Here is a 22,560-nt window from a genome sequence, read left to right as displayed (position 1 = left end):
GTCAAGGGCTATCTATAAAGGAAGGACAAATTTTATGTATATTCCCTCACTAGTTTTTTCCCTTGCGTATAATATTAATAATCTTCAATACTTTTCTACTAAATGAAATCATCAAATTGCTGAATCGGCAGGTGGTATGTCTTCCAGCACTGACCTCCATTGCTCAGCAAATTTTTGATCAGAGAATTTGTTAAGAACACAGTTCTTGCCTCTTCGAGTTATCGAAAGCTTCTCGTCGTTTGTAAGGCTCATGATCTTGATAAAGAGACTTTCTAATGTCGGGTACTCAGAGTTATGTTGCGATGAGAAATCTGGGTCGCTTGGGTCTCTAAAAAAAAACCCAGTTCTATTATCTTCAGTAGCGTTGTTTGCTTGCTTTTGCTGAGTGGAGTCCCAAGGCACGACTATATCAAGCAAAGGGCCTGCTGATGCATGGACAAGCGGTATTAGCCCAGATGCAATGTATTCCACGACCGCAATTCCAAAGTGTTCATTCCACATTGCGTTGATTCCATATGAAGACGTGCGTAGATGTTTCTTCATTTCTTCATACTCGCAGTCTGTTTTGAATTCTATTAGGTCATTCGAGATCCCTAATGTCTCATAACTGAGAGTTTTGAGCGTCTCCACATAATTCCGGTCATTCTGTCCTCTTGTAGAGCCAATAAAAATGAGTTTTGGCATGGCACGAAGCTCCTGAGCGGATGCCTTTTTCAGCGCAGAGCCGAAAGATCTTATAATCAAATTATGCCTCTTTTCAGGTCGAAACTGCGCTATGATAACTGCTTGGTTTTTTCTCGTCCATTTGCTTCCATCCTCACCAAAAGCCAGATTTTCAGTTGAGCAAGGAGGATAGATAATTCTTTTAGATTTTTGGGGCCAAATGCGACTTATGTGGTTTTGAGTCCAAGTTGAATTGGTTGTAGCAATAGTAACAAACTTGCCAGTAAATGTGTATAAGAGCATGAATATTTTCCAGTAGTAGTATTTCAGCCTCAGCTTCAAATTGTTCTTGAACCCAGGAGTAAGGACGAGTTTCTGCAGCATATCGGAGGAAATTACTGGATAGTGAGTATAAGTCACGACTGGAACATTTACAAGAAAATGAACAATGGGATAGGTGAATGGATATCCCATTGTGTCACACCAAACATCTGGTGTTAACTTGAAAAGTGCCTCTGCAGCAAGGACAGCAGAACCGAAGGCCTGGCCCAAGAGTGTCAATCGTGGCCATTTTTTAGGGTCAACGAAATCCCTTTTAGTGAGAAATATGAACACAATTCTCGAGGCGTCAAGATTGTACTCAAACCTTTTGATAACATTGCTTAGAATTTCTTCGCCGCTCACATCATTGTCGCCTGTGTAGATGGCGACTACACCGTTGGGGTCTTTCTGTAGAGTAGTCTCTACGGCTTTCCAGAGCACTTTTTCGCCGCCACCACCAGCGTTACAGTAGGGATGGAAGTAGCCGTAGATTTTTCGATCGAAGGTTCTTAGATTATGCGCGAGGCGGTTGACGAACGACTCTCTGTTGGCACGATCCTCAGTACCCACAACTAATTTTTGGGTTGACATCTTGTTTGTGTACGCTGACGGCTGATACGAAGCCCTGATCATTTGGCGCCTTACGCTGCCATTTTTCCACCCAAAGTCGAGTGCCGGCACTTTATTTGGGCTGTTCTCCGCCCTCATCATAGCTTTGTTCACTCGCAGCCTCCACTGAGCGGGTGGTGCGCGAAAGAAGTGAGGCAAAAAGCCAGCAAGAACCTTGGCAATAAAGACGGAAGCCGCCAATGCAGTGGCAATGATTGCCAAAACCTCATTGATCGACATCTTACCGTTGCTAGTACTCGCGTTCTTGTCGAATTTCTTTCGGCCTCAAAATTAGATCTTGACTATGGTGTCTGTAACCAAAAAAAAACTTATTACCAGATAAGCGTTTCCTCCTCCGTTGTAAGCATTTCTGTAGACTAAAAACACCCTTTGATATAACTATAAACTTATTACCAGATAAGCGTTTCCTCCTCCGTTGTAAGCATTTCTGTAGACTAAAAACACCCTTTGATATAACTATAAACCATTATAACTTACAAAGAAAAATCCCCTCAATTACCTGTCCTTTAATTCCTGGACGAGTTCAAGCAGCGGTCCGTAATCTTGTTTCCTGAGGAGCTGAAATTCCTGTGTGAACAAACAAAAGTGCCTAAAACTTGTATTCAGCACAGTCTGTAAGTTGAGCTCCAAAATCTCGTTAAAATGATGGCAGTAAATGTGGGCGTAAATTCTGAATAACCTCTTCAGTATAGGCCTTGCATTGGACTCGACAAAATTTGAGGCAAATGGGACATTGGGCTTTGAAGGGAAGACAGTCTCGTCGTCGAATTGGTCCTGGCACCATTTCATGAGGTACTCAACGTATTTGGGAGCCGAGACCGATAAAGGCGGTGATCCCGGCTTGACGTACCACAAATATTCATACTCGTTTGTGGCTATCATGCGAGGACAAGATTCTGGAGAACAGAATTCTGTAATTGCTCCGTAGAACATGTTGATCTGGTTGTAGAAATCCACACAATGCACGGCAATCCACTCGCTGACATCTTCTCCCTTTGGCAGCTTGACAGCCTGATTTAAGACGCCCTGTGAACCCAGAGTGGTCTCTACGATTTCCTTGAGGTCTTTATGAGAAGAAACAGTGGTTCCTTGCGATGCATCCAGATAAGGCTTCTGATGTGACGGCGTGTAATTGTAGTCGGTGATTGCTTGATTGTTAGCCTTCTGCGGTGTTTGGAACATTGGAGGACCATTCTCGCCAAGCGTTGGGCTTGACTGACCATCCTGATGGAACGGCGCCCGGGTCGTATTCCACTTGAAACCTCTTGTGGATCTTATGGTCTGTCCAGGGCTCAGATGGCTAAAGACCGCATTGATGTTAATCGCTGATCCGAAACTTGTGCAATCATGAAAGAGGTCCGCTGATCGCCACTTTCACAGAACTGATACATACAAATTTTGAAGAAACGACATAGTGTGCTCGGTTCCCTATGAGGCTTTTGCAGCTTGAGAGGTTTGAAGCGTTCACTATTGCCCTTACCAAACTTATGGAATGCAATTCAAAGATCAGCACTGAATCAAGTTGGTATTATGGTTTAACCATAAGTGGCTAAATATAAGCATTACTGTCGTAGAACATTATTTGTGGAGTGCTTCTGAGAAATCTTGGTCCACGGAAGAACACAAACGAAAGGGATTCTAGCTATTTAAAGAATGGAGGAGGGGCTTCAGGTTTTGGTTTGTGCATGCGTTTACAACGAGACATAAGTTTCTGACAAACCCTTTCATGGCTTTAGCGGAACGTTGTTAGTGTCTAATGGTGGAGAAAAGCTACCGTCGGGCAGCTAATAGCAATGTTGTAAAACGCAAACTTCATTAGTGTACAACGTTTTGCTTACATAGATCTCCATGGGTTTTTTGCCACTTAAGTTTGATCCAGAATGCTCGGATTGCGGTTTTCTCTGAATTTTAAACTTTAGCCCTTTGCCTGTCCCGGAAAAGATTGAGGCGAAACTGGATATCGCCCCTGTTTTCTTTTATATCTTGCATTAATTTGTTTCTGTAATGACGGCCGCTGCTATGTTTGAAATTCAAGTTGCCATCACGGTGGTCTAGGTTGAGGAGGCAAGTAAATCTTAATTTCAAGGCAGCCTTTAGGCTTTGAGAGAGTGCATTCCGTAGTATTATGAGAAACAATGCGCTCTGCTTCAAGCGTCGCAGAGTTTCCCGTAGTTATTTTTAGCTGGTCGTTTAGGCCCTTGTTGCTGGCGGTTCTTATAATGAGTCTTGAGCTCTTCACCGCTAAAAGGTGAGACCTGAGGATTTCTTCTAGAACGTCACTTCAAAGTCTTTAGCTGCTCTTCACTTTCTTCGAGCGCAATGCGAGCGCTGTACTCCGCGGCTGCATTTAGCGGATGTCTTGCGCTCAACAGTGACATCTAAGGTGGCCCCGCTGATAATGTTATGTTGGATGGACATAGCCCAGTATTGAGTGCTTTTGAAGAGTTGAAATATTGCAAAGAAATCGAAAATGGTGGCCAGCAAGCTTCGATTTCATGGAAGGTCTTGCTTTAGCTGAGTTCCCCAGCAACTGCGAAGCCCATTAGCATTTTGAGGGCATAGCGATGAATGATTCCTCCCAGGCCCACCAGGCGGGAGAATGGGGAGATAGGTAGCTCTCAGGAATAGACTAACCATAGCAGCTTCACCCATAGTACATCTAGCCCATCTTTTCTTCTCTGTCATTTGATCACCTACTGACAGCTAAATGTATTTGAAGAAATTTAACGAAGATACCTTAAATGCAAAGCGCCCTTCAAGAAAGACGCTAAAGGTAAAAGTTCAGAAATTCAGGCCGTTCAGCGGGCATTTAGATTGGCCCTAATCTCGCTCTACTATGTTCAAGCCTGTGCAGTTCTCGGATAGCACCACTGCACCAAGTTCAGACTCAGAAGTCGAACCCCTAGAAAGTCACCAGTCCGAGCACCAAAAACACGTCCGCCTGGACGTTGGTTCAGAAAACTCTCCTCCCATATCACCAAATGCACCTGAGAATGGCCTACCAGAATTCCAGAAGCGTCCTTTGAGTGATACGCCCGTCGGGTCATACTGGAATTCACCCAGTGATTCGCAAGAGACTTCGAGCGACTCTACTCCTATTCCATCACCCCACGGTAGCTCCAGCAACCTGCGCCAGTTCGAAACAGCTTTAGGAGAGGATGGTGAATCAAAAACATCTAACAACAGTCATTTTATACATCCTAAAGTGAGGCCTACTACCATCGATGTGCCCGGCTTAACAAAATCCAGAACATCGCCTGATGGTACCATCTCCAACAAAGACCCAGGCTCAAAGCTCGTCATTGTAATGGTTGGACTACCTGCTACAGGGAAGTCATTTATCACAAATAAGCTTTCTCGATTTTTGAATTATTCCATGTACTACTGCAAAGTCTTCAATGTTGGCAACACACGCCGGCAGTTTGCAAAAGAGCATAATCTACAAGACCAAGACTCAAACTTCTTCGATCCAAACAACCCTGAAAGCAAGAAGCTACGGGAGAAATGGGCAATGGATACCTTAGATCAGCTTTTGGACTACCTGCTAGACGGTCCTGGTTCTGTAGGTATATTCGATGCGACCAACTCCACCAAGAACCGACGCAAAAAAGTCTTGGAAAAAATTTATTCCAGGAACAACCAGATCAAAGTGCTCTATTTGGAAAGTGTTTGCTCTGACAAGACAACAGTTGAGAAAAATATCCAGCTCAAGCTTTTTGGGCCAGACTACAAAGGCAAAGATCCCGAAGCTTCCCTACAGGACTTTAAAGAAAGGCTCTCGAATTATGTGAGAGCCTATGAACCTGTTGAGGACGATGAAGACCTTCAATATATTAAAATGATTGACGTTGGAAAAAAAGTCATTTCATATAATATACAGGGCTTCCTTGCATCACAGACAGTTTACTATCTATTGAATTTCAATTTGGCAGAGAGGCAGATATGGATTACAAGAAACGGTGAAAGTGAGTACAACGTTCAAGGAAAAATAGGTGGAGACTCAGATTTAACGCTACGAGGGAAGCGTTATGCACAAGCTTTGTCCAGATTTATTGACAAGCAAAGAATAAGTTTTACGGAGCACGAAATGAAGGCACACATGGAGAGCAACCCAGACGGTAAAAACTTCAGTGCTACCGAATTTTTCGTTTGGACCTCGATGTTGAATCGAGCTGTGCAAACGGGCAATTACTTCAATGAAGATGATTATCCCATCAAGCAAATGCGTATGTTGGATGAATTAAGTGCTGGTGATTGCGAAGGCCTGACTTATGCTGAAATTCAAGCAAAGCACCCTGACGAATTTGAGGAAAGATTGAACGACAAGCTAAGATATAGATATCCAGGTATCGGCGGGGAGTCATACATGGACGTTATCAATCGTTTGAGACCAGTGATTACCGAAATCGAAAGAATCAAAGAAAACTTATTGATAGTCACGCACCGCGTCGTGGCGCGCGTGTTACTAGGATATTTTTTGAATTTAAGCAGAGACATCATAGCCAATCTCGATGTTCCTCTTCACTGTGTTTATTGCCTGGAGCCTAAACCATATGGGGTTACTTGGTCTCTATATGAGTATGACGAGAGCACAGATGATTTCTTCAAAGTCCCTCACACAGAGCTCAACACCATGAAAGTCAAAGAGGTCGGACTAGTCCACTCTGAAAGACGCTACTCAATTGTTCCAACTGCTCCCCCAAGTGTTGCGAACACAAAAGGTGAATTCTTGGCCAATAACGCTAGCTCCACGAGTCTGGCCAAAACAGCCTTGCCAAGGCTTCCAGTTGTTGGCGGTGGAACATCTATTGCGCGACCAGGTAGAAGACCACAGTTGATTTCAGCAACTTCAAGCAGGTTTGCAAGGAACAATTCAAACAATAAAGACGGGGCGAGCGAAAGGTCTATTTCAACCCCGCCGCTAACAGGTGGACGTAAAGAGATTGAATTAAACAAACTTAACGAAAAGCTGGCTCAACTGAATGCATCCGAAAGCAAGGAAAATACAGGATCCAAACCGGTTATGAGCAGAAGCCAGAGCGAACTTTAGCTCAGTGTTACCTCACGGCCTTTTATAGAATTTTCAAGTCGGAGGTAAAACTTAGATACGCTTTTGATGCTCTATCATTTGAAGTGTGTCTTCTCTAGTTCTAAGTATTTAATGACATGATATGTGATGATTTTAAATTGCTCCATAAACAATTCCGATAGCATCGACCCATTGTCCGACTCTTCCGTAGAAACCCAAGATGTGTTGTCCACCTGGCGCAATGATTTGGTGTTGGCTGCCACCTCCATTGTTTCCAAAAAACTTACTTGCGCGGCCCTGCGTGGTCAAGACCTGGACGCCATCCACCCAACAACCTGAGCGAAGGTTGAATCCAAGCAAATGCTCACCAAAGTTCATCTCAAAATCACTGTAGGAGTTTGTCTGCTTCCCAAAAAGCACACTTTGGCGGTCAGTTGATTGTATGGAAACGGACTTCATTGCATTTGTAAGTTTCCCCATGTAAGTTCTGGGTGGCAGGGGAGGATCTTTCTCGGGATTACTGTTGCCCTCGTCAAGGAAGAGCATAATGCCATCCAAAGCTGCACCATGGAATACGCGAACAGCCGTAACTCTTCTGCCATCGAAAGCGATTATACCGACATCTTTCCCTCTGTCTGCACCGCCGTAAAGACTCGATTTCATCCCAACAACGTGTTTTGGGAAGCCGTAATTAGCCATCGGAATTTGAGAAGCCTGTAAGAAGCGTGGGAACTGCTCCCAGTTACTTTCAGGTGAATTGACTGCACAAGCTTTAATCTTGAAAGAGTCGCGATATTTTTCTAAGTGCTCTGGCGGAATGCGAGACCTTAAATCATCGAGTGAAAGAAAGATTTCTTTCTGCGGGCCCGTTCCGCCGAGCGAGATGGGCAAGTACTCAATATGAGCTCTCGCCAAATCACCACATATAATTTGAATGCAATATATTCCGGTTTCGGACCTCAGGACACAGCAGTTGTTCGGCAGAACATAAACGGAAGGGGAAGGGGCTTTGAATCCGCCAATACAGCCGGGTCTCATCATTGAAGGGTCATAAAAGTCTTGTGGAAGAGTGAATGAAGGGTGATACAAAAACTTGAGCAGATCGAGTCTGTGCCATGTGCATTCTTCACGAGGATATATTGGAGGTTGAGCACCGTTAGAATTTGTCCTTGTTGAAAACGCTTCTTTACTTAGAAAAGAGCGGTTAAGCCGAACATAATCACGCAACATGACACCGTTCTCCTGGTGAGGGCAGCCCAATAAGTGGCCAATTTCATGCATGAATGCTCCAAGTGTAAGTGTAAAACATTCCCAGTGTGAGCCGCATTCATTGCAGTCATTCGCAACCTCTTTGGTGGAACTGCGGGTCTCGTCAGTGAAGTATCTTGGAACATCTTCAATGAAATAAGGCCATGCGTACAAGCCATGAGAGCCAAAAATTGCGAGTTTTAGCGAGTCATCGCCCCCTCCCAATGCGGCGTGAGCAGTAATCAGGTTGAGCTTAGCGTCCCAGTGTGCGTCGAGTATCATCACGGCGGCCTGGACCGGGCGCTCGCTGCTGGAGGCGAAAGGTCCTCCATATTTACGAAGCGCCTCCATCGCAATCCCAAACAGGCCACCGGCATCTTTGGCATGTGGGTTTTGTTGCGCACGATCAGGATCACGAAGTTCTTTGACGCTTTTCTCTGTACGGACAATGTGAACTTTTACGCGGTTACGCATTTCAGGCTGCTTAAACGTCGTGTCCAAACCATACTCTTCGACAAACTGGAACGTTCTTGGTCCAAAGCCATTCCGCAACATTTGCTCGTTTGTGTAAGCCTGCATGAGCCGCGCGCCCAAACGTAACTTACGAACAGCAAGATCCAGGTTGTTACCTCCTTCTTTCTTTTGCTGACTGCTGGGCGAGTCAAAAACCATAGGCGAATCGCGCGCAACTAATAGACACAAGTGCACTGGTTCATTTTGTACCAAAGGCGTGTAATGGCAGGTAACTGTTTTCGATTCTTTCTGGTCAGTAGCGAATGTTAATTTGTTCTCACCCGGGGACAGCTGGACAAGGCACTTAAACCCGCTTTTGTGCACCTCATACCTTAAACAAGGAAATTGAGAATGCCTGACCTCGATCACACTTGTGTTACTCGAGGAACACTTCCCATGAATGACCAGGCATGCGGAATACACCTCCACTCCATCTTGCAGATTGTACAGCACAATTTCGCCCATTTTTGACTTTATTGAACTAAAGAGATCGTTTCGCAATTACTCCTAAAGCTCAATTTTTGTAAAAAGGTGTCAGTTCTAACCCCGGTGCACTAAAAGCTTTGAATTGCAGTGAAACGCGGGCTAAGCCCTTCGAATATGCAGTGCACTTCGATTTTACACGGTTCCAAGCCATTATTCGTACCGGATGCTATCAACAGTTTACCCGGCTCCCATTCGCTCTTCAAAAATCGACTGCAACGAAATGTCAACATGAGATTTTGAAAAGACAGGTGGCAAAGAATACTGTTGCACTTCAAACGCGAAAGTTAGCAGCTAGGAAGGCCTTCAATAGACCGGAATGTCACATCACAAGAAGCGTGTGTATCCACAGGCTCAGTTGCAGTACGGACAGGCGGTGGGGCAGGCTGGCTCGCCGGTCCTGCAGCCTAGCTATCCGTCGCAGATTAACACGCCTGTGGCGGAGCAGCAGCCTCAATTCATGACGCCTGCGCAGCAGCAATTACATCAGCAGATTGACCAGGTTTCGCAGTCTATGGGGGGCATGCAGCTTCACAATGTGCCGGTTATGGACCCAAACGCGTACCAACAAGCTCCCGCGGTGCCACAGCCAGGGGTGCCAGCTCCATACCAACAGCAGGCACCGGCTGCTAGTCCTGGGTTCAGCCAACCAGTGTCTGTGGGCAGGCCCATGAATCAGCTGTACCCTATCGACCTCTTGACGGAACTGCCCCCTCCAATTTCGGACCTGTCGTTGCCTCCTCCACCCCTTATGGTTCAGCCAGAAAAATTTGTGGTCCCTGTGGAAACGGCCAATGCATCTTCAGACTTCGTAAGGTGCACGCTCAATGCGATGCCTAAGTCCAATTCGCTCTTGAAGAAATCCAAGCTGCCTCTGGCCCTTGTTATCAGACCTTACCAGCACCTGCAAGACACTGACGACACCGTGCCATTGAACACCGACGGTCTAGTCGTCCGTTGTCGTCGTTGTCGTTCCTACATGAACCCCTTCGTTACCTTCATAGAAGGCGGCAGAAGATGGAGGTGTAATTTTTGTAACTTGGCCAACGACGTTCCAATGGCCTTCGACGTCTCCCAGCAAGGTGTTCCAGTTAACCGCTACGAGAGGAACGAAATACAGCATGCCGTTATGGAATACTTGGCTCCAAAAGAATACGCAGTGAGACAGCCACCCCCATCGTCCTACGCTTTTGTGTTGGACGTCTCCCAAAATGCGATTAAGAATGGGCTTTTGGCCACTGCTGCGAGGACTCTTCTCGAAACTCTCGATTCGTTGCCAAACCACGACGAAAGAACAAGGGTTACGATCCTTGCTGTTGACAATTCCATTCATTACTTCTCCATTCCATTAGATGAGGAGGGCGACCATATCAAGATGCTTGATGTTGTCGACTTAGATGAACCATTCTTACCAATGCCAAGCTCCATGTATGTTCCCCTGAAAGGCTGCAGATCCAATATTGAGAAGTTGCTTAATCAGTTGCCTGAAATCTTCCAATACAACATCATGTCCAAGTTGGCATTAGGCCCTGCCCTGAAGTCTGCATTCAACCTGATTAAGGGTGTTGGTGGTAAGATCATTGTTGTCGCCTCTACATTGCCTAATTCAGGCATCGGGAAGCTACAAAGGAGAAACGAAACCAATGTTGCGAATACTGCTAAAGAAGCTGCACAATTACTAGGCTGTCAAGATGCTTTCTACAAAAATTTCACAATTGACTGCAACAAGAACCAGATCACCATTGATCTTTTCTTGGCCTCTGAGGACTACATTGATGTTGCTTCTCTGTCAAATTTGTCTCGTTTTACCGGTGGCCAGACACACTTCTACCCCGGCTGGTCTGCAGCGAAATTGACCGACGTTACCAAATTCACAAAAGAATTCTCTAAGCACTTGTCAATGGATTTGTCTATGGAGGCTGTGATGAGAGCACGTGGTTCCTCTGGTCTGAGAATGACGCGCTTTTACGGTCACTTCTTCAACAGGTCGTCTGATTTGTGTGCTTTCCCAACCTTCCCAAGAGACCAATCTTATGTCTTTGAGGTCAGCATAGATGAGCAGTTAGTGCGCGACTACGCATACCTACAAATTGCAGTTTTGTTGTCGCTAAACACTGGCCAACGTAGAATTAGAGTCATCACTATGGCTATTCCTACAACAGACTCTTTAGCCGAAACTTATGCTTCAGCTGACCAGTTGGCTATCACTAACTACTTTACTCAAAAGGCAGTTGAAAAGGCTTACACAAACTTGGAAGAAGCTCGCGAATACCTGAACAGATCAGTGCAAGAGATTTTGGCAACATACAAAAAAGAAATTGTTGTTTCTAACACGGCTGGTGGCGCCCCGCTGAGACTTTGTGCTAACTTGAGAATGTTGCCTCTGCTAACGCATTCTCTCACCAAACATATGGCATTCCGCGCAGGACTTGTTCCTAGTGATCACAGAGCTTCTGCTCTCAACTTCTTGGAATCCAGCCCTCTTCCATACTTGATCAAGAACATTTACGCTAAGGTCTACTCGCTGCATGACATGCCCGATGAAGCCGGATTGCCCGACGAAAATGGCGAAATTGTTCTACCAGAGCGTATCAATGCAACATCGTCTTTGCTAGAGCGCTACGGTCTTTACCTGATTGACAACAGTACTGAGCTATTCCTCTGGATGGGCGGTGATGCTGTGAATGAACTAACCATGGATGTGTTTGGCACACCTGATATCTTGGAAATTCCAATTGGCAAGCAGGAGTTGCCAGTTTTGGATAACTCCGAGTTCAACAGTAGGGTGAGAAATATTATCTCGAAGATTAGAGAACACGACGACGTCATTACTTATCAACCTCTATACATTGTTCGTGGTGCTTCGTTGAGTGAGCCAGTCAACCATGCATCCGCGAGAGAGGTTGCCACTTTGAGGTTGTGGGCCAGCAGCACCTTGGTCGAGGACAAGATCCTCAATAGCCAGTCATACCGTGAATTCTTGCAAAATATGAAGACAAGGATCACTAAATAATGTTTTGACTGAAAAACGTCTTTCAGAACGCTAAATTAAAAAGACAAGCATAGATAAACTCTGTATAATTTCAGTCAATCCTTCCTAACAAGCATAATAGGCTGGTATGTCCGTTCTGTAAAAGACCACATCTTACTCTGTGAAGTCCGACTTTTTTTCTTCGAGTTGTATGCCTTCATCTTTTACCAGACGACTTGTATTTTCCAATTTGTTAGGTTTAAGTTTTTTGATATTTACGCACTTGTGAGAACGAGAATAATTTTGAAAGCAACGATGAGTTAAGTAAAGCACCGTAATGAATGAATATAGACGGTACGTCAAGTGTGTTAAGAGCCTTGCTCTTTCAGTGCTTTGAGTATTTGTACTAACTAAAAAAACAGGGTTACAAGAGAGGAACTTTTCGATAATGATCCAGATGAACCATTACAAGAGGAGCAACCTCTGATAGAGCCAGATTTGGAATTCATCACAGTAAATGATGTCCAGGTAAGTGATTCAAAACAAGACAACGATCCTGAGGGGGCCCAAGAGTTTGAGTTCCCGCTATTTTCTTTTGGGGCAATGGAGAACAGCGCTAGCCACGATAGCGAGAAGGATGATGCCGAGGAAAGCCGAGGCCGGACATCGACTCGACTAATGAAGGTGTCGCTTAGAGAACCCTCTCCAGATTTTTTTAAGCAAGAGAGGCCTCGCAGTTTCTACTTCGCAGAGTATTCTGTGGAACAGACCAATAACTTCAAAACCGCTGCAATCGAAGCTAATGATATCCTTCGAGAAAGTGCTGCGGCTCCCAACTTGAGGTGGTCACAGTTCAGAGGACGGCTCTGGGATCTGAAAAGTCATAATGCCAAAATTGAGCGCGAGCAGCTACGAGAGCTGAAAATTAAGCGTCGGAGGCCTGGCAAGAAGCAGCGCCTTGCTAAAAAGGCTGGAAGTGAGCGGGTTCAAGAGCGATTGGAAAAAGCAAAGGAGTTAAAGAAGCTTGCTAAAAAGAAGTTTCACAAGCGGGGTGGGAAGAAGAACAAAAAAACGGAAAGTGATGGGCCATCGAAGCCAAGATTTCGCACAGAATGACCGGCTCATCTTTGCTTACAAGCAAAATTCGATTACCTTGTAGTATGTAAATTTAGTATAGCAACAGAATCTAGCATTTTTTCCAGGTTAGACTCACCATTTTCCTTTTCAGTGGAGTCTTTCATGGCATTTATTATGCTTTCCAATATTACTGACGAATTTGCGGCAAGCGACTTTCCGACAGGGCCTCCCCTATTGAAGGATATTTCAAACTCCCTTTTGAAATTTTTCGAAACCCTGCTCCAAAACATCTCGGAGATGCAACTGTGCTTCTTATGCGATAAGTAGTCCTTCAGGAGAGTACTTTTCGTAGATGCAGCTTCATTCAGAGCCCTTCCCAATGCCCTGACATCTCTCCCGTTCTTCATAACTGTTTCTAAAGCTGCAGGGAGCGTTTTGATTGAGGTGATTGTTTTTGATAGCGTTTGGGTGCTGTTTGTAATTTTAGACAATAGCACCCTGTCAATTACCGTGATGAAGTCTTTTTGAGACAGCTCGTAAAGAGCCTTCGCGAGTTGAGTAACATCCAAATTCTTAGACTGCACTTCAAGGTTATTTGCACAGTCGCTGAACAACCTATCAGATAGGTACCTTACAGTATTGCGTCGGCTTGGGAGAATAGTTTCAACATCATATTTTTTTACCAGTTCCAATGCTCCCAGATTTGGATTTGAACTGAGCTCCGTCTGGATTTGAGAATGAATTGAGGCAAGGATAAGGGCTTTTTGGTGAGCTGAGGGGTCAGTTTGGTCCAATGTACCAAAGCCTGTAACTTGCCTGAGCAGATGCAGAAATATCGACACGTCTCTCAGGATGCTAGAGGTCTGGTGTATTTTGCTCAATGCTGACCTCAGAAGCAAGCACTTTTGGTAAGGCTCTAATACCTCAGCGTCCAACCTTTTATAAGACATGCTTAAGTACTCAAGAGAAGAACTCAATGCATCGCGAGTCTGCACTTGAGCAATCTTCTTGCTATCGAAGCTTTCTATCAAGTGTGAAGGATTTGCTTTTATAACATCATCATTTCTTCGCTCAATCTCTTCGATATGATATTTAACTTTCTTTAAAGGCGTCACTAAATCAAGTTCTTCACATTGCAAATCTGGGTTTGACGCTTTCAGTAGCTTATTACATGTCCTGCTTGCATTGAAATCGGGTGTCAAATAGTCTTCAAATGCAGCTAGGGGATCCGACATGCTTATTCTCTTTTAATGGCTCTTGATTGGAACTAATCACCAAGTTTTGGTTACATTAGCTAACACCTGTATTTGTATCATTTCAAACGACTATCCAGAATTTTGAGATAATGTTGCGAAGTTAATTAATCACTATCTTATTCTATCGATACAATTGACCGCTTCAGCCCAGCTTGAACTTTTTGTGTAAAGAGTTTTAAGCCTAAGCGGCGCTCTTTTATTCTTTGTTGCATGTACCTTTCGAACTCAATCACACTCCCTCCAACACCGAAATATATGTCTTTAGCAGCCACAAGCGTCTTTATCGTAGAATTCGAGGCATGAGCAGTGAGCTGCATCAGTTCCAAAATGAGTTCTGAAATAATTGGTAGTGTTTCTGGATGATAGATTGTTTCAGAAGAGAGAAGCAGAACTTCTTCCGATCGGGAAAGTTCCGGAGATAATAGGGAGCACAAATCGCGGCCCCAAGTCCCAGATGCCAGAAGTATCGAGATGCCTCTCTTGACGATGTCCTCCTCGAAAGCCGTCAGGAGCTCTGATGTGAAAATAAGTTCGTATTCAACAATTGGCACAGTTTCATTTCCACCCTGCTGGAGTGTGGTGAGTTTTTGTTCGTCTAAAGTCAAGAGCGCCCAGGTGATGATGAGGTTAGGGATTGACACCAAGCGTAAAACAGAATCGTTGTAGTCCGCCAGAATGAGCTTGGCATCGCAACGTCTGTTTGATTTTAGCAGCTGTGCGAAAAGGTATTCAGACGGCAGAGATGTTCCACAACCGAGTTCCAGTATCGTGCCAGAGCTAAATCCGTTGCCAAAGTCAGTCGAAAGAGCATCCACAAGGTCAATGGAACACTCCCATGATTTGAGTCCACCCTCATAAACATTTTTGCGGACGTCTTCATTTGTTTCGCCCATAAGTATCTCCAATTCGACCTTGCTTTGCTCGTCATCCTTCTCATCTGATTCTGTCATCAATTGATGTTTGACGTCGAAAAGCTCCCTCCGGTAAAGAGGAATGCCCTTGTCAGGTGTATGGATTTTTTCGAACGAAACTCGTACATCTTTCAGGCTCTCTAGGATTTTATTCAGGCCCTCCCACTGGGGCTGCTTAAGCTCGTTGGATCTGAGATGAGGTGCGTCTAATGGGTTTACAGCCGGGGTAGCGGCGCCCGTGATGTCACCTGTTGAAATTTGGTGACTGTTTTGAGAGTCACTCAGCTCGTCGTCGCTGAGATCTGCACTTGATAGTGCGAACTGGAATGACATCCTTGAAGTACACACCCACCATTGATGATGCTTCTGGTGAAGCGAACTTCAGCTTAATTTTTTTGGTTTAGGTATAATTACCTACGAAACAACTGAGTGCGTCGCACTTGCAATTGTTTGCGAGTCACTGGAATTGGGATTGGACTTTCAATTGACACCGTCCCAAGACACTTATCTATATGTCAATTCCACTTCAAACTGTTTCCGCGGTTCTTCAAGATGCCAAATTAGCAGGAGCTCAGCGAGCGATCTGCAACTAAAAAGAGCTTCAGTTACAAATAGTCCGCAAAACATACAGTGTGTGAAGAGTTAACGAGGAGGTCTGCATCTGAAGGGAATAGGAAGCAAACTTTTTTTTCAATTGCGGCTATATTTCAAGCTCTTTGGTTCAACGAAAATGGAATTCCCCACAGTTTTTGTTTAATTGAGGCCGCGCCGAACAAGGAGGAGCTGCAAGAGTTTTTAACTGTTGGCTCTTGAACTTACATATTATATTCCCGATTGACCCACGCATCTTGGATTTGCTTAACTCGGTCAGCGGCCAGAAGAATTTTACCACAAAAAAGGCGCAATTAATGTTTCTGAGATAAGCCAGGTCTAATCTGATCGAAAATTTCTGGCGCGTCGCGTTCAGTGGGTGCCAAAAATGTATCCTTTCGGCCAAGGCAATTTTTCGGCCTTTATGGTCCAGTGTAAATAAATAGCGGTATCCTATATGAGAGATAGTCAGCAATATTCGGTTATCGGGGGTTCCTTATATTATCGGTGTGTATTCTTGAAATGAATAAAAATATAGATACGGATAGATGATTCATGGATAAAAGATCGATGGTAACGAGGGTCAGCAGCTCATACCGGGTTTGAACTCGACCAGTCATAGATCTGGCTTATGAATATGCACTCAGGTCTCTGAAATGAGTTCCTCATCAAAACAAAAAGGTGTACGATATGGTGTGAAAATGCTTTACTTGGATTGAACTTGAGAGTAGCCACCCCATGGGTTCGCGTTCTTGGACTTTAGGTACTCATCAGACTTCAACTGCCACTCCTTGGTCATGGTCTTGGGCTCCTCCCCACCGAATTGTCTGATTATAGCAAACAACACCACGGATCCAACCAAGCCGACAGCGACACCCTTGGCAATGTAAGCGCCGTCACCCTTGACGTGAACTGGTCTTCTTGGTCCCCACTCGCCGTAGGAAATATACCACGCAGCCTGCTTCTCGGTCTCGGTCATCTGGTTCCAGGGAAGCTTCTGGCGCTCAGTCAGCTTGCTGACGAGCTCTTGTTGCTCAACAGCAGGCAGATCTTCCCATCTAGAGTGCAGGTCGACGATAGCGGCCTTGGAAATGGCTTGTGTTTGGGCGAATCTCGCGGGCGTTACGCGAGCTACTCTGGCAAAAGAGGAACGCAACACTGTTAAAAGTTAGTAGGTGTTTTTTGGGAAGCCGTGGCAATCAAATGTGCAGAGGGGCAATGGCCACCGATAGAGGTTTGCAATGCAGTAAAGGCATTCAGACTAGATGCTCGAAGGGCGTCGAGAAAAAGAACTCCGGCCCGTAAAAATGACCTGGCAGAATGACTTCCGGAACACATGAAACAGGAACGTCTGCTCCCAGTAGAACCCAATCGCGTCTTTATTAAAAAACTTCAACATCCCTCTATTCCAACACCTTGGTGGTGAGCGCGATGGATGCAACAAACAACTAACGAATGGCTTGGTTTCCTATAGTACTCTTTGACATACTTGATAAATAGACTTCACTTGGTGATCGAAACAACTTTTGTTTGAACTGCAAAGTTCTATCACGAAAGAGCTGAAATATTATTCAATCGATAACTCCAGAGCTCATTTCCTTGTTCCCAAAATTTTTCATATATAACTATTTCTTGGAAATAGCCAATCATAGATCGGGAAATGTTGGTAATTTATAACGATTATCACGTGCCTTATGACAGCTCTAGCATGTCAGTGCGGTTGTTATATAACAATGTGAGAAATCGGGTAGCAAGCTACCATGAGGGGCGGGGACCTTTTAAGACCTTCAAAATGCTTGAGCGATTGCGGAGCCGTGGTGGAAGGTCCCCATATACTTCTTGCGGGATCTGCCGAATGGCCGTAGAAAGAGGGACTTGATGTGAATTATAGTGTGATGCATTTGTAGAATTGGTCTGAGCGCCGAGCCAGCTCGTCGTATGTTGCTCCAGACTGACTTCAATCATTTGAGATTCAGCAGCTTCTTTTATAATTTCAGTCCCCTCGGGGAATGAGACAGAGTTCCACGGTATCCATCGTAGAGGTAGGTTTGCAAACTTTTGACGCTCGGCATTATCAAGCTCAGCGAGGTCTTTAAACGAAAGCCTATCAATACCTGAAAGTGCCTGACTTCCAAACGCTTTATCGGTAGATTTTCTCCCGCCGTAGAGGAATATGAACTTGAATATATTCCAAATCTGCTCCTTTTGTGCTTGGGGGATGTCTCTGCCATTCTCGCACTTGGCTAAAAACGACTCATCCTTTAAAAGGATGCAAACCTGTAAATCCAGCACATGTCTGAGACCATCAATTGTCACATAATATATTGGCAGAAATCTTTGAAATTCGTCTTTTCTGTCAAAATCAATGGCGCGAAGCCCCAACGGATATTGCGCTCTAATTTTACGACGGCGTTCGAGCTCAGCCTCAGTGCGCTTCTGGATCTCTCTCTCAGCCTGTTTGGCCTTTTCTTCTTCAAGCTTTTTGGCACGCTCAGCATCCTGTCGTGCGATCTCTTCCTCCCGTTTCCGTTCGTCCTCTGCAATCTTCTGTAAAAACTCTTGTTCCTTCTTCTTTTTATTAAGCAACCTCTTTTGTCTGTAAGATTCTTCCGCTTTCAATCTCTGTTCACGCTCTTCGGTAGTCTCGACAGCCTTTACACTTCCCGGATATGCCGGTGTTGAGGTCTGGCTTCTCGGTGGGTCTGACATAGGCAGCACTGTCCCTGGACTTAGTGAACCATCTCTTGGAGACCTTCTATTGCCTGCATAACCTTCGAAGCTATCCTGAATAAAGGGGTTTCTGGAGCCGGCATCCACCTCTGGAGAGGGTTCTTTAACGTCTGAAATGTTTGTGTTTGACTGTGACTCGTAGGAATGAGGTCTTTTTTGAGGAACAGTGGATTTAGTTGAAAGTAAACGGGCCTTTTGTGGTGATTGATTGCTTGCCTTGGTTGATTCATCCTGTTCTTCCTGCTGTTGGCTTTTCTCGGTGCGTTCTGACCCTGGACTTTCTCTATTCCAAAATTCTTCGTTTGATCGACGTTCCTTTCTTATCGCGTTTTCAATAAGCTGAACTTCGTCTTCACTCACAAGCCCCAATTCGCTATTTTTGGCATAGCTCAGCACCGACTTGCCTTTCTTGTCTTTCGCTAATGGATTCGCGCCCGCCTCAAGTAAAAGTTTAGCAGTCCCTATATGACCACGCCCCAACGACATCATTAAAGGAGTTTGGCCATCCCGCAGAACCAAGTTAGGCTGTGCACCGAAAGCAAGAAATAAACTTGTAATGTCCTCGTGTCCTGATCTCACAGCTTCTGTGAAAGACTTGAAATCAACACGGCCACCATTTTCGAGATACGCTCCAACATAAGAAAGCTTCCCTTCTCGCGAGGCTCTTAAAAGCTTTTCTCTGCCCGCCTTTGATGATATGTCTGTCCAAAAAAACTCTTCTTCCATTCGAGCATTAGAGGAAGACCTTTCACTTTCTGAGAAACCGTTTTTGGATGACGAGCGCGCTTGTCTTCCGGGGTTATTGCCAAATTCTGTGGCTGCTTTTCGTAACTCGTATTTGAGGTCGCGCACCAGCTTCCGCTCTTCACTGTCAAAATCAGAATCTTCATCAATAGACTCAAAAGCTGTGAGCCCTTTGGCGTTTGAAATTGTTGGATCAGCATTATATTTCAAAAGTAGTTTAACCACTTTTAAGTGGCCATTCGCAGCGGCATCAATCAAGGGTGTGTCTTTGACTGGCTCATGGGACTGGATATTCACATCCGCTCCATTGCTTAGCAATAGCTTTACAATATCCAGGTGGCCATTTAAAGCAGCCTCATGCAGCGGCGAATTTCCAGCGTTGTCTTGGTCGTTAACATCATAACCTTCCTGAATGAGTCTTTTAGCGACATCGTGTTTTCCCTTGTCGCAGGCAATTTGTAACCTGGTTCGGCCCCCAGCATCCCTATGAACGCCTGACTTCCGGGTTTTCGTGGTTTTACTGATGGCTACGTGCGATTTGACCGCAGTAGTCGGTTTAGGTTTCGAATGGACAAGGTTCACGGGTGATGAATTTAGGCCAATATGTGAAGGCTTGTGCGGTGACGAGTCACCGTGTAGAATACTGCTCGAAATTGGTAAGTGATTCAAGTCTTCTATATCAGAAAGTTCCGACTCTTCGCTATTACCCGTAGAGAAATAACGAGAGTTGGACTTTGTTGGAGATTTCAGTTGATCACCTCTTATAAGTCGTCCTAACCTGGGCTTGGGGGGCGAAGCAGGCTCTGTAGGTGCATCACTATCGACTTCACTCAGCTCGCTTTCAATTTCTTCGTTTTTTTCTCTTGGTTTTTCTTTCTCAGGTTCTTCAATTAGCTGAATAAGTTCTGATTTTATTATAGAACCTTTAGGTGCTGTTTTGACATCAGAACTATCTTCGTTGGCATTTTTTCGGCTATCCTTTTCAGCTTCAGAAGCTTCCCCCACAGTTTCGCTCTTCGGATCCTCTGATTTATTTTTTACAGTACAATTGTCTTTGCTCTCTGATGGAGCACGCGTTGTCGACAAAGACTGGTCCGAACCGCTCCCGTTCTTGTTCTCTTCTTTTCCGCCATTCTCATCACCCGGTGGTTTTGGCGCACCCTTAGAAACTTTTTCTTGCCCAGCTGAGGAATCTGTATTACCAAGGTCTCTGCTAGCTTCCAGCATACTCTTCTCTCTTAGTTCATCCCTCATCTCGTTTTCGGTCTTTTTAACGCCAAGGCTATCACTATGTTTCGGTGCGTCCTCCTTCACTCCAGCTTCTTTCGTAGAATTTGCCCCGCTAGTGGCTGCTCCATGTTTGGCTTTATCCTCCTCTTTCTTAACAACTCTCCCCAACTCCTCTCTGCGGTTTTGTATGTTTGAAAGGTAATTGCTTAGTGATCTTTTCTTCACGGTAGGCAGCCCTGGTTCATTACTTGAGCTTCTGGACCCATCACTCATATCTTTAGGCCTTGTTCAGAACCTTGTAAGTGCGCTACTACAAATTATTAATTTAGGATAAGCGCTACAGCTAATAAGAACGCGCATCTCGTTGAGATGAATATTGTGCTTCTTATTTATTTTGTATAAAATGATATCTAAAAATGAATGTTATTCCATAAGATCAGCAAGGGTCTCACTTATATCTAGTTGACAGAGTTATTATGGTACATTTTTAGATTCTTGAGTATACTAGAATTACAGTAGCTTAAATGTCATCTATGGAGGGCTGGCAAGAAGCAAAGCCGCTCGTGGGTATTAAAATATCTTTGAGATAAAGAACGTTGAAGAATAGTTGTTAAAGGCGGACAATAGTGAGGTGGTGAGCACACGATTTGTGCTGAAAATTGTACACAATGCAAGGTGAAGGGTGAGAAAATGAATGCGCGATCTCGTTACAGCAAGTTAATCCCAACCAGAGCGACCTTTATCACCTATTTCTACCGGAGATTGGGCGAATGAGTTAAAATTTGATAGGTGCGGAGGGGGGCCGGGCACCAGAGGCCTAGCAGTGCCGAAGAGTTTACTTGAGCTGGTAGCCGTAGACGTTAACTGGTCACAATTCAGAAACTCACTAGGCGTGCACGGAGTGTTTTCGGTAGAAACGCTGGAGCAATTAGGGCTGGAAAGATCCAGTGCATTCTGTTGTGATATCATATTCGCAATTTCAACGGGATCGCTGTTGCTCTTATCCAGGTCTAGCGAGGAAGCCTTATTGCGAGCAACCTTCAGATCCTCCTGGGCAGTGCGTTGTCGCTGGGCATTGAGCGCCTCGTTCCATTCCATTAGTTGGAAAATAAGGCTCATATTCGGGCTTATGTCCTTGGCTACTGATTTAAGCCTGTTGTAAGCGTCGTTGAGAGCCAGGTTTTGGTAGCGCATAATATATGCAACGATCAAAGAAGCAGACCGCGACACCCCGCATTGGCAATGTACCAGCACTCTCTTCTTAGCAATAACTGCTTGATGAATGATTTGCGTAAGTCTCGGCAGATCCGTACATATCTTGGTGGTGTGAGTCCATTCAGCGTGGTGGTATTCTAAGCTTTCAGATGGTTGAAGTTGTGCCCTGCAGTCCTGTACTTCTTTGGCAACATTGATAACCACATCAAATTTTGACATGTCCTCAACTGTCGGTTCAGAATACAAGTAGATGTATGAACCAAACACCAACAGTGGACCCGCCGGGTAGGCGTTCTCCTTGTAAACCTCTGTATACGTGTAGGGCCCATTTTCTTCATCCAATGGTGAGGACGATAGAGATGAGCTCTTGTGATAAACCCAGGAGGTTATCGGCTGCGGGGGGTCGGGCTGAGATCCCAATAGCAAGCTTTGGGCCTCTATGCTAGAGGAGGTGCGCTCTGCACCTGGGCTTTGGTGCGAGAAGCTGTGTGCCGCTGCGCTACGAACGTTTGCTGTTTTCAAAGATAACGGCAAAGACATGCCCCTCTTGAGCCGGTTTTTGGCGCCCTGTGAGCCCGTGGCTGACACTGGAGATGTTGCAGAAGAGTTCATTACACCGGAGAGCGTGAATATCTGTGCTTCCCTCTGATTTGGTGTAGGCTTCGGTATCTGTACGGGACCTTGCAATGTGTCCTGCGGGGTGACTCCGAAGTGCTCTTCCATGGCCGAAATGCGCTGCGTAGGAGATTTGCTTATGCTCAGCGAAAGGTTCTTAGTGTTCCTGTTTCTAACGTGGCGCGGCGACCTAGGACCTGTGCTTCCGTCTGGCGACTCTTTGCTGCCTTCGGCCGCACTGCCAGTGGTTCTCAGCATTCTGGAGCTTTTCGCAACCACTATATGGTTTCTGCTAATCTAGGGTGATTTCGATTGCAAATTTGAATTTTCTAA

The 22,560-nt window shown here is 45.1% G+C and overlaps 11 protein-coding genes across 11 annotated transcripts; 3 read left to right on the top strand and 8 right to left on the bottom strand.

Moving 5' to 3' along the window:
* Window positions 1-111: 111 nt before the first annotated feature.
* On the bottom strand, window positions 112-1,833 carry ALG11 (alpha-1,2-mannosyltransferase ALG11; the record flags this gene model as incomplete). The annotated part of the gene is made up of 1 exon (XM_002555418.1): window positions 112-1,833. The coding sequence occupies one exon, from the start codon at window positions 1,831-1,833 to the stop codon at window positions 112-114; it is 1,722 nt and encodes a 573-aa protein (XP_002555464.1).
* A 276-nt stretch (window positions 1,834-2,109) lies between these two features.
* MOB1 (Mob1p) lies at window positions 2,110-3,027 on the bottom strand (the record flags this gene model as incomplete). The annotated part of the gene is made up of 2 exons (XM_002555417.1): window positions 2,110-2,905; window positions 3,008-3,027. The coding sequence occupies 2 exons, from the start codon at window positions 3,025-3,027 to the stop codon at window positions 2,110-2,112; spliced, it is 816 nt and encodes a 271-aa protein (XP_002555463.1).
* Window positions 3,028-4,450: 1,423 nt separating this feature from the next.
* Window positions 4,451-6,664, top strand: PFK26 (6-phosphofructo-2-kinase; the record flags this gene model as incomplete). Its single annotated transcript, XM_002555416.1, has 1 exon — window positions 4,451-6,664. The coding sequence occupies one exon, from the start codon at window positions 4,451-4,453 to the stop codon at window positions 6,662-6,664; it is 2,214 nt and encodes a 737-aa protein (XP_002555462.1).
* Window positions 6,665-6,796: 132 nt separating this feature from the next.
* On the bottom strand, window positions 6,797-8,869 carry KLTH0G09856g (putative metalloendopeptidase; the record flags this gene model as incomplete). Its single annotated transcript, XM_002555415.1, has 1 exon — window positions 6,797-8,869. The coding sequence occupies one exon, from the start codon at window positions 8,867-8,869 to the stop codon at window positions 6,797-6,799; it is 2,073 nt and encodes a 690-aa protein (XP_002555461.1).
* A 337-nt stretch (window positions 8,870-9,206) lies between these two features.
* On the top strand, window positions 9,207-11,900 carry KLTH0G09834g (KLTH0G09834p; the record flags this gene model as incomplete). Its single annotated transcript, XM_002555414.1, has 1 exon — window positions 9,207-11,900. One exon carries the CDS (start codon window positions 9,207-9,209, stop codon window positions 11,898-11,900), a length of 2,694 nt encoding a protein of 897 aa, XP_002555460.1.
* A 295-nt stretch (window positions 11,901-12,195) lies between these two features.
* On the top strand, window positions 12,196-12,974 carry KLTH0G09812g (uncharacterized protein; the record flags this gene model as incomplete). Its single annotated transcript, XM_002555413.1, has 2 exons — window positions 12,196-12,212; window positions 12,281-12,974. The coding sequence occupies 2 exons, from the start codon at window positions 12,196-12,198 to the stop codon at window positions 12,972-12,974; spliced, it is 711 nt and encodes a 236-aa protein (XP_002555459.1).
* Window positions 12,975-13,006: 32 nt separating this feature from the next.
* On the bottom strand, window positions 13,007-14,170 carry COG5 (Golgi transport complex subunit COG5; the record flags this gene model as incomplete). Its single annotated transcript, XM_002555412.1, has 1 exon — window positions 13,007-14,170. One exon carries the CDS (start codon window positions 14,168-14,170, stop codon window positions 13,007-13,009), a length of 1,164 nt encoding a protein of 387 aa, XP_002555458.1.
* Window positions 14,171-14,307: 137 nt separating this feature from the next.
* On the bottom strand, window positions 14,308-15,435 carry HPM1 (protein-histidine N-methyltransferase; the record flags this gene model as incomplete). Its single annotated transcript, XM_002555411.1, has 1 exon — window positions 14,308-15,435. The coding sequence occupies one exon, from the start codon at window positions 15,433-15,435 to the stop codon at window positions 14,308-14,310; it is 1,128 nt and encodes a 375-aa protein (XP_002555457.1).
* A 964-nt stretch (window positions 15,436-16,399) lies between these two features.
* KLTH0G09746g (cytochrome c oxidase subunit IV family protein) lies at window positions 16,400-17,183 on the bottom strand (the record flags this gene model as incomplete). The annotated part of the gene is made up of 2 exons (XM_002555410.1): window positions 16,400-16,851; window position 17,183. Coding segments are annotated over 2 exons (453 nt in total).
* Window positions 17,184-17,448: 265 nt separating this feature from the next.
* HOS4 (Hos4p) lies at window positions 17,449-20,670 on the bottom strand (the record flags this gene model as incomplete). Its single annotated transcript, XM_002555409.1, has 1 exon — window positions 17,449-20,670. The coding sequence occupies one exon, from the start codon at window positions 20,668-20,670 to the stop codon at window positions 17,449-17,451; it is 3,222 nt and encodes a 1,073-aa protein (XP_002555455.1).
* A 444-nt stretch (window positions 20,671-21,114) lies between these two features.
* SDP1 (mitogen-activated protein kinase tyrosine protein phosphatase SDP1) lies at window positions 21,115-22,485 on the bottom strand (the record flags this gene model as incomplete). The annotated part of the gene is made up of 1 exon (XM_002555408.1): window positions 21,115-22,485. The coding sequence occupies one exon, from the start codon at window positions 22,483-22,485 to the stop codon at window positions 21,115-21,117; it is 1,371 nt and encodes a 456-aa protein (XP_002555454.1).
* Window positions 22,486-22,560: the final 75 nt, after the last annotated feature.

The sequence above is a fragment of the Lachancea thermotolerans genome, assembly GCF_000142805.1.
Source record: "Lachancea thermotolerans CBS 6340 chromosome G complete sequence".
Taxonomy (NCBI): Eukaryota; Fungi; Ascomycota; class Saccharomycetes; order Saccharomycetales; family Saccharomycetaceae; genus Lachancea; species Lachancea thermotolerans.
The sequence above is the reverse complement of the archived record's forward strand: the minus strand, read 5'-3'. Positions and strand labels throughout refer to the sequence as shown.